The sequence below is a fragment of the Colletotrichum scovillei genome (genome assembly GCF_011075155.1).
Source record: "Colletotrichum scovillei strain TJNH1 chromosome Unknown Contig00011, whole genome shotgun sequence".
NCBI lineage: Eukaryota > Fungi > Ascomycota > Sordariomycetes > Glomerellales > Glomerellaceae > Colletotrichum > Colletotrichum scovillei.
The window spans coordinates 68,505-78,202 of NW_023336269.1; the positions used below are offsets into that span (position 1 = coordinate 68,505).

General features: G+C 53.6%; 3 protein-coding genes across 3 annotated transcripts; 1 reads left to right on the forward strand and 2 right to left on the reverse strand.

Annotated features, from left to right (window-relative positions):
- Window positions 1-13: 13 nt before the first annotated feature.
- Window positions 14-1,714, reverse strand: HER10_EVM0002996 (acetyl-CoA acetyltransferase; the record flags this gene model as incomplete). Its single annotated transcript, XM_035472686.1, has 4 exons — window positions 1,437-1,714; window positions 1,152-1,332; window positions 504-1,080; window positions 14-441 (listed from the first exon to the last, which is right to left on the reverse strand). Exons 1-4 carry the CDS (start codon window positions 1,499-1,501, stop codon window positions 14-16), a joined length of 1,251 nt encoding a protein of 416 aa, XP_035326662.1. The 5' UTR covers window positions 1,502-1,714.
- Window positions 1,715-2,239: 525 nt separating this feature from the next.
- Window positions 2,240-4,317, reverse strand: HER10_EVM0007311 (uncharacterized protein). Its single transcript, XM_035476870.1, has 2 exons — window positions 2,969-4,317; window positions 2,240-2,907 (listed from the first exon to the last, which is right to left on the reverse strand). The coding sequence occupies exons 1-2, from the start codon at window positions 3,577-3,579 to the stop codon at window positions 2,556-2,558; spliced, it is 963 nt and encodes a 320-aa protein (XP_035326977.1). The 5' UTR covers window positions 3,580-4,317; the 3' UTR covers window positions 2,240-2,555.
- A 1,752-nt stretch (window positions 4,318-6,069) lies between these two features.
- Window positions 6,070-9,201, forward strand: HER10_EVM0009929 (uncharacterized protein; the record flags this gene model as incomplete). Its single annotated transcript, XM_035479400.1, has 1 exon — window positions 6,070-9,201. The coding sequence occupies one exon, from the start codon at window positions 6,070-6,072 to the stop codon at window positions 9,199-9,201; it is 3,132 nt and encodes a 1,043-aa protein (XP_035327197.1).
- Window positions 9,202-9,698: the final 497 nt, after the last annotated feature.

Here is a 9,698-nt window from a genome sequence, read left to right on the forward strand (position 1 = left end):
CCTGCATTCTGCTTTACGCAGCCTCATTGACAAACAAACCAGCCATACCCTGTCCCGTACCAATACACATGCTCGTCAACAAAATCTTCTTCTTTGTCCTGCGCAGCTCGCTCAGACCGGTAACAATCTGTCTCGCGCCCGTGGCGCCGAGCGGGTGGCCGAGGGCGACGGCACCTCCGCGGGGGTTCATCTTGGCCCAGTCGAGAGCGAGCTTGTCGCGGCAGTAGACGGCCATGCTGGAGAAGGCCTCGTTGATCTCGACGACGTCAATGTCGGCGAGGGAGAGGTTGTGCTGGGCGAGCAGCTTGGGGATGGCGACGGACGGGCCGATGCCCATGATGCGCGGGGCCAGGCCGGCGACGGTGGAGCCGACGTACTTGGCGATGATGGGCTGGCCGAGCTTGATAGCCGTGGAGCGCTTCATCAGGAGGACGGCGGCGGCTGCACAAAAGGATTAGCACGGTTTTCAGAATGGACTATTTCACTAGTAGTTGTAGACTCACCTCCGTCAGTGACCTGACTGGCGTTGCCTCCGGTGGTGGTGGGACCCCACTGCGGGAACGCGGAGCGAATCTTGCCCAAGCTCTCGGCCGTTGTTCCGGGGCGGATGCCCTCGTCGCGGGTAAGAGTAACCTCCTTGACGTCGCCGTCGGGGCCGACAAGCTTCGTCTTGATGGGCACAATCTCGTCGTCGAACCAGCCGGCGTTCTGCGCCCTCTCGGCCCTCTGGAAACTCTCGGCGGCGTACTTGTCGAGCTCCTCACGGCTGAGGTTGAAGTCGCGCGAGACGTTCTCCGAGGTCCAGCCCATGGGCTGCATGCAGTCAGCCGACTCCTGGGACTGGGAGACGACGGCCTCGTCAAAGGGCTGGTCGAGGGCGTCGCCGCCAATGGTCATTTGTTCGGCGCCCATGCCAATGCCGACCTCGATGGAGCCGTTGCTGATGGCGTGGGCGATGTCGGCGGTGGCCTTGAGGCCTGAGGAGCAGAAGCGGTTTACGGAGGAGGCGCCGGCGGTGTTGGGGAAGCCTGCTGCCAGGGCAGCGGCGCGGAGCTTGTAGGCGGCCTTGCCATCAGAGACCTGTAATGATCACAAGAGTCAGCGAGTTTGTCTGCTTGGGGTATGGGGAGACTGGTTGCGTGGCTACGCACATTTCCCATGCAGATATCCTCGACCAGGGCGGGGTCAATGTTTGATCGTTTGCGGACCTCCTTGAGGAGGGCGTACACCATGTACTCGAGGGTCGTGTCCTTGAAGCCGCCCTTCTTGGCCTTGGCCAAAGGCGTGCGGACGGCTAACGTAATAACGATATCATCGGGGTTCTTGGAGGTGCTGTGAGGGGAAGCAATGTCAGCTGCTTGGTTCGTCCGCTATGGGCGGTGATGCTACGAATCGGAGACGCGCAATCACATGTGCGTGAAAAGGACCGTACGTACATCTGGTTGAGGGCGCTACCTGGTGCCAGGTGCTTCACAATGGATCCGATTCTCTCGAGAGCCATGATGTCTGATGATATTGTGGAAGTATTACGACGACGGCTTGGCTGTTTTTCTCTTCAAGGAACAATGGAAGAACGAGGACAGAGAAGAAGTGAAGTGAAGAGGAAAATAAGCTCGAGAGTTTGGTCGACAGTTATTGAAAGGAGGGGGGCCAAGCAGCGTCAAGTAGTCAAGTAGACATGGTTCATGACGGCTTAGCTGCCGGCAATCGTGTCGGGGCTCGGGTCTTTCCCCAGGCGTTGTGTTCCAGCCCAGACCAGTGGCTGTGGGGGAGTCAATTGGACCGAGGCATCTCGGCCACAGAGCTGGCCAGTAGGAGTTGAGCACCCGAGTAATGGGGGTCCCCACGGAGTCTGGGGTGCAGTAGCGTGGAGGATATCTTCTGTTAGCCAACGACGCTCTCTTACACCATCTACCTAACACCCAGTAACACTTTTCGCCGAGGTCATTCTCTCCCAGAAATGCCGTCCACCGGCTACGTCTTGCTGCCATCGCATCGCAGCGAACCCCGGCCTTACCGACCTGACAAACTACTGCCGTTGAATTTGCTGACCAACACTGCCTTTTTATCAGATGACACTTGGTTCGACTTTGAGTTCGTGACCATGTTCTGTATCAAAGTCAAATCCCACGGCTCACCCTGCTAATGCCGACTTTAACCCGAGGATACCATCAAGTCCAAGGTATGGAAGGTATAGTTTTCAACAACACCACTTTAGTCCAGCGCAAAATATATAGTGCAGATTTTGTTAACGTCGTCAAATGTATTCGTTCCATGGACATGTCCAAAATGTCTTCTGGGCTCAAGGCGACAGCTTTTCGCCGCTCTTTATCCCTCTAATCCGCGTTCTATAACTTGATGAAAGAAAAAACCTTACAAATATGTGAAAAAAGAATGACCAGGCGGTATTCTCCTGGCTCCGTCTATGTGGTGAATATGTTCCTGGGGGTGGTCTATATCCCTGCCCTACATCGCATAAGATCATGATGACATCGTCAGACCCTTACGTCTCGTGTTGAGGAGGACCAAATCTACATGTTATGTTGCCGTGTTGTTCATGAGGCGAGAGTGAAGACGGCACCGAGGATAGTGGCCGCCATCGCAGTGAGCACCGGTGCGCCTCCACGAACGGCGGCGCTACTGTCACCGGACGTCGGCTTCACGCCCGTGGCACTCTTGCCGAGGTACCATGAGCCAATGTCTGTCAACTTGCCGTCGTTGTTCAAAAAGGAGGCGTTAGGGCCAACGTTGCTCGTCTTGGAGCGGAAAGCACCAAAGTACGTGTACCGCTCAATGTAGTCGATGCGGTCAAAGTACTCTGCGCTCATGTTGTAAAAGTCCTGGGTCGCGGAGAGCTCTTGGTTGGCGTAGGCATATTCGGTGATCCAGATCTTGGTGTCGGGGAACCTAGGCAGGTGTTAGTTATCTGAGGGACAGCGCACAGCATGAGAAATGAGTGACAACATACGCTGCAACACGTTCGCCAATGTGACTCGCCAGGCCTCCAAAGTTGTCGTACCAATGGACGGGGAGGAAGTCGTATGTGCAGTTCTTGGTCTCTCCGTCGGTGCTAATGAGCGCGGAGCAGTTGCCCAGGAACTGCTTCAACCAGGGCAAACCGCCCGGAGCGCCGGTGCAGGCGGGAAGACCGACCTTGACGCCGAGCTCTTGGAGAGGAATGAAGTTGGCGACCCAGGCCTTGGCGGCAATAGAAGGGGCAACATCACTGCCGCCATAGGATGAGGGACCATCAGGTTCATTGAAGCCTAGGGCGTGGGTGATGTTGATGCCTTTGTCTTTGATCAAGCTCGTCACGCTCTTCAGGAATGTCGTGTCTTGGGGGTTCGATGAGACACCCCACATCATGGGGACGAACTCGAACTCGGCCTGGGTCTTGCCCGAGAAGGCCGGGCTTGGGATTTCCTGGTAGTTGTAGTACCATGTCAGATCGGACCCTGATTGAACCCATACTTGATTGTCCTGAGGCCAATTGGAATTCGGAGTGAAGACGAGGCCGCGTTTCGAGGAGGATGTTGCTGCCACGAGGGGCAGCAGGGCGAGGAGGAATGTGGAGAGCATGGTGGGCGGGTTCAAGGTTGAGGCTCTCGAGTGGGTGAGACCCGGTTGAACAGCGACTGGGGGGCCGGGCGGTCCGGGTCGAATGGATTTGGGTGGCCCTTGGAGGCAAAAGCGACGACGGGTATTGCAAGGGCTGTCGTTTGCTATTTCGAGTGTGTCGGGCTTTGAATTGACGACGGTACTCGAGTATCGATGTGGTTTGCAACGTTGGACAATAGATGCAATCTTGCTCCCTGCGTTTCGTCTTTGTCGATTGAGGTACTGTGTATTCCGAGTGAGCGAGTGTGGAGAGTGGCAGAATTAAGGTAGGGATATTCTGATTGTGATGGATGCAGGGCTGTCGGCGGAAAAGAGCTGGGAAAACGAGTGACAATGGATGGTTTAAACACAAAAAAGCCTCCTCAAAGAAACGACGTGATGAGCACTGGACATCAAATGCAGGAGGCGGAGCTGAAAAAGAGAAAGTCTGAAAGAGACGGCAGCTCAGAGGGAGGAGGGGGAAGAAGAAGAAGAGAAAACAGGAATGAAAAATCCCATGCTGGCGGTGCCGGCGTTGGCATTGGCGTGTACTGGTTTGGCGTTGCCGCTGGCGTTTGGCGTTGGGACTGGCGCAGGCACTGGTGCGTTCTGTACGTCAGTAGCGTGTCTTGGGTGTCTTTGCGCGATAAGGGTCATCTTCAGCTCGTCCACCTCAGTACCTTGATCTGGCGAGGATTATCTCACCGGGCTGTATGTAAGGTAGACGGAGCTGCGGATACGTCGGTGGGAGTGGTGGGAGACTGGGAGTGGAGGGAATGCAAAGAGGCAATAATACCACCCACCTGCCGCCAAGCTGAGGTGGTTGAGCTACTGCGGCGCCCGGGCTGGGCTGGGCCGATTGCTGAAAGTATTGAGGGTTGATGCCTTTGTCCATTGGTCTTGGCCAAACGTCCACCCAATGGCGCGTCCGGAGCTGACCTTGCCCCTGGATTCTGGGCATGGCCGTGTACCTGCCCGATGTATGAATATCTAGGTACTCGTGTCTGTAGACTGTACGGAGTAGCTGACTGCCATTCATCGGGCAAGTTGGTATCGGTGCATTTCAACGATATTCATGGTGGCATCCCCTGTGGATGTGTGCTTTCCGGAAACATTCTTGGGGTTCTTGCTTCTTCCACGCAGTTGCCTATCACGATCGACCTTTCATTGTGGTACCTTACTACCTAAACCAGGTCAAGTAAGGTGAGTAGGTACCTTATTGACATTGGAACGGGAAGCAGCGAAACAAAGAAAGTCAGGACTTAGGCGAGGAAGGAGAACAAAAAGAAAAAAGGAAGGACCCTCCTGTCTGGTCCCCTGGCGTTCCTGAACTTCTTGGGTCTTAGCTCCTGCCCTCGTGGAAATACGACGTGGGACGGTGGGCCCGGCGAGATGGCTCCTGCGCGCTCAAAGCCACTCATTAGACAGGACGCTAGTCCTTGTTGGTGCGCGTAAATATGGGTCTTGTCCATCCGACGACCCGCAGCTCTAACTGAATCAAGCATGGTCTTCCCTTGCCTTCCCGGATCCGGCACCCGTCGGCCTGCAAAATGCCATGGAAAATCTCCTTGACAGTCACGATTCACACCTTCACCTTTCCTCAACATGGACACAGGAGCAACTTGCCAGAACTTGCTGCCCACCAGCAGCCGCGCTATTGACGGCTAACTCAGGAACCACACAGTAGGTATCATACACTAGATTCATAGCAGCGTGATCCTATGGTTCATCTGAACAGCCTTGACTTCTCCGGAAAACTACCACGACTACCTACCCCTCCACAACCACATTCTCACCACCGCCGTCCTTTTTCCATCGCACTTCATCCCATCTCATTCATACCAGCTGTATGGATGTTTGAAGCCATCAACCCAACTTGACATTTCTGCCCCTCCAGTTACGCTCCCCGCTCGTCCAGTATGCCAATTGGGCTAAACCACGCTTTTCCGACTTCCCTTGTGCTCAAATTCCGAGCTACGACGCTCTTCCATTACAAAATTCTTTCGGGAATCCGTTGGAGGGGAACTAATCCCAAGCACAATTATTATTATCCCACTCAAACGAAGCTCGAAACCGCCTCTCCTTCTCGTCAATCTGTCAAGATGACAGAAATAATCACCTTGTCACTCAACAACGATTCCTCCCCTCTCCCTTCGTTGCTTTGTTAGTTTATCTGATTGTTGTTTTGGCCAACAAGAGAAGTCTCTTTCATCATGCTTTCTGGGATAATGTCATTGAAACTGAGCGCCTTTCCCTGTCCTCGTGGTTTCAGCAACTTTCTCCAGGCCCTGCCATCGTGGCAACTCGTTTATTTCAACCTTCCTCATCAACAGAGTACTTGAGCCATGTCTCGCCCTTCATTGTCTGTGTCTCCCGCTGCTACTGGCATCCTCAATCCTCACTGCCAGCCACTCTGTATGACGCAGCCACTCCAATTCTTTTACCCGCCTTGTCCGTATTTCTAGATTCGCTATGCAAGAATTATCGCAGGATGTCTATGACGAATCAGAGCAATATCTGGACAAGGTCTACTCGTCTCTCAACTGGCTGCCAGATGGCCCATGGAGCACTCAAGAAAAACAACCCAAACAAAAACTAAGAGATATCGGATTTCGAGGCCCGATTGAGGAACGAGATGCAACCAATGAGTTCCTCTCCACAGAGCTGATATGCCAAGGAGACGCTCGGGAATTCGAATTCCAGGTGATTCGAGCTCTCTCCAAGTCATACGCAGCATTCAGGCGCCTCCGCGGGAAGGTCAACGTGGAAGTTATCACGAACCTCCTCGAGGACGAACCATTCCTGCCCCGCGACGAGCTCTTAGCACTCGTCAATGGGGCGTATAAAGCTACCCTTATTAGTCATCCCGAATTGAATGCATTTGGTACACACGAAGAGCTTCCGCATAATCACAGTGCCGACTTGGAGGAATACTATAGGCTCTTCAGAGGCATCGAAACTCGTACATGCGAGAATGGAGGCGCTCAAGTCTCGTTCAAAAACGTCATCTACAGAGATGATCCCACCAACGACACGCAACGGGCCTACAGGGCCTTCTTACTATCCTGGATGAACCAATCCGATCTCAGCAATCCCAAGCTTCTGGCCCATCTCATCATAAACCGAATGAATTGCGACCCCAGTGCCTTTACATTCGCAGACTGGGAAGCACTGCATCTTGGTCGAGCCAGCAAGTTGTTCCTGCCCAAATTTGTGGACAATCGATTCATTGGGATTCTCACTCCAGATGATGTCCAGAAGGGCATACAGATGGGACTGAAACGAAACGCCCCCTACTTCTTTTTCGTGGACGACTTCATTCTGATATGCCATACTGACCAACGAGACGCTGACCAAGACTGGATGTTTGAACATCTACGCAAGAGTGGTCGCCTCTTTGCCTGGGCCGACGGCATCCATCTCCTCCATACCCAAGCCCTGCTTTACCGAATCCTCTACGGTGTCACCAAAGCAATAGCAATTAAAAGCGGCCAACCAAGAGGAGAAGTAGGCGCTGAAACCGTCGACAATGACCGCGTCGATGCCTGGACAGAAGCACACCGTCCAGAAAGAATCTTCTACTTTGAAAATGAGGGAATAGTCGAATATGGGCTGTACATGCCACCAGCCTCTCTCGACCGAAAATGGCTTGACGAATTCAAGACAAAGTTCACACGGCAACTTCAATGGTCAAAAGATCATTTGAGGAACCTTTGGCTTGATCCATTCTATTTCCAGCAATGCGTCGATGAGCAATTTCAGCAGCACTACGGACACGTATCCGAGCAACCCCAGACCTCCGTCCACCATGTTCCAAAGAACGCAGCAATGGCGGTGTCATACCAGGGCGAACTTCCTCATTTTTTGGCACGCGACATTGACGCAAAGAAGAGTCTGATCAATGACATCGTCAGACGCGTCGTTCAGTGGGCTCTATACGAATTCGAAATGTGGCAATGCCTGGTCAGCAAAATCGATGCCTTGTGGAACCTTGCTCGTGCCAGCGGCGTGAACCTTTGGTGCTCAGAAGACTCCCAGCGTCTAGAAATACCAGACGATCAACCTGAAGTGAAGGAGGCCTGGGTTGACTTGGGCTTCCATGCACGTTGGTTTGTGGAGCGTCGAATCAACCACGTCGTCGGCCATGGCGGCTTGTTTGCCACCGAAACAACCCGGCATCTCTTTCGTCGAGATACTGGCTGGCCGAGTTTGCAAGTAGTCAAGGATGATTGGGACCTACCCAAGGAGTATGCCGGTATCAAAATAGACTTCACTATAAGGGGCCGTGAGTCGGCAACACACGGGGACGCAATGGACATTGACAATAACGACATGAACGAACCTGATATCGAAAACTTGGATAGTCCAACCTGGTGGTCAATCAAGAATGTCCACACCGGTCTTACGAGCAACTTCAGCATTGGGACCATTGGCTTACCGAAGCTCATCCGGGCCTTGCGCACTAAGCTTTATGAGCGACACGCAGAACTCGGGGCTCAGACGACAGTCACAAGAGACTATGAAGCTATACACTTGACAGGCCTACTCTGCCACCACATGCAACTTGTACATCCATTCGGTCAAGATCTCTTGGATGCCGAAGGTCGCAGCACGCGGCGCCGTGAAAGTCCAGTAGGCCCCTTTCTCATTGGTTTTGACGACGTACCATTCGAGGATCTTGTGCAAGAGGAGACGCTGAGATACACGCAATGGTTGCTCGGGGTCGTCTACAAACCGCATGGAGACAAAGACTACGGCCGGCATTCGTTGCTAGCCCAGTTGTGGGTCAAGAGCTTTTGGCAAGAACTCTGCAACGGGCTTGTAAAGTCGACAAAAGAACTGGAGTGGGAGGAGTCAGAGGAGTCGAAGGATTCAAAGGGTTCGAAGGTGTTCAAGAAGTCAAAGAAGAAAACGAGCCCTGCGGGCGGTGGTAGGGGTGGCGGCGGTATCGCGAGGCACGGGAGTAAGAGGAGCAAAGTCAGCAAAAATGCAGCGACGCCAAGGTATTGTCGACCGGCCGGTGTTCAACGATATCTCGCTGCCGAACCCCCTGGCAAAATCGACTTGGAACTGAAACGGCCTTGGTACGATTGCAAGAAGATCTGCGGAGAGATCATGACTGTCGCGCCCCCGGACCACCGCGAACCTCCCCATTGGGACTCTCGTCTACCCAAGCTCGTAGTGGTGTCGACTCCCGAGGATAAAGAGGCAGAAAAAAAGGACGAGACGGATAAGGTCGTCATAAGCAGGTCGGTTTGGCCGACCATACAAAGTATTTGGAACCACGGTGTAGCGGCCGTTGACAAGAGGAACATTTTTGAGCTCTTTAGCGCGTTCAACTTCGCCCGCCAGACCATGGAGGGATCTCGCGAGAGGTTCAGCTGGACGCCCCATTCCGCGTTTCCGGAACCGACTGGAGCGAATGGGGAGCCCGAAGCGGCAAGTATCACGATTCACTTGCCGCACGATGCCAGCGATAATATGAGAAGCGACCAGCGTCGGTGGCTTCGGGAGGCATTCGCCAATATGGGCATCACGGAAGAGACTATCAAGAAGTACTACTATTGTCAAGGTGAATTTGCAGCTATGCGGTTTGGAATCTGAGCAAGGGAAAGAGAGGGCGGAATCCAAGGCGTTGTACAATGGTAACTTTGGATATCTTTGAGTTTCAGGGATTACCTCGCGCATGGGGATAGACTAACGATGGAGTATTTGTTTTTGACCAAGACGGACGTCCTCTGAACTTTGCTACTATTTGATACTGTCATGTTGGATCCATTGAATGCCTCCCAAGACGAGTCTCTCGTGCATCACCAGGTGAGGCCCCTTGCCTTTAGTTGCAAACTTTGCCTATCCCAATCCTATCCCATCACTACGGTGGACCTCAAACCACCCTCGCCGGTCGCTCCGTCGTCACACCACCAGACCGACCCAACTCACTCCCAACATCTCTGATCCTCCACAGTTCCCACAGTAGAATCACCGCCAACGCTGCCCCGAACGGCGGTGGTACTCCGTCCCCTGCGCGGTCCCAGATCCACGGGCACGAGGACGCGCCGCTTGACGAAGCGCATGTACAGGAGGAAGCAGAAGAATAGGAA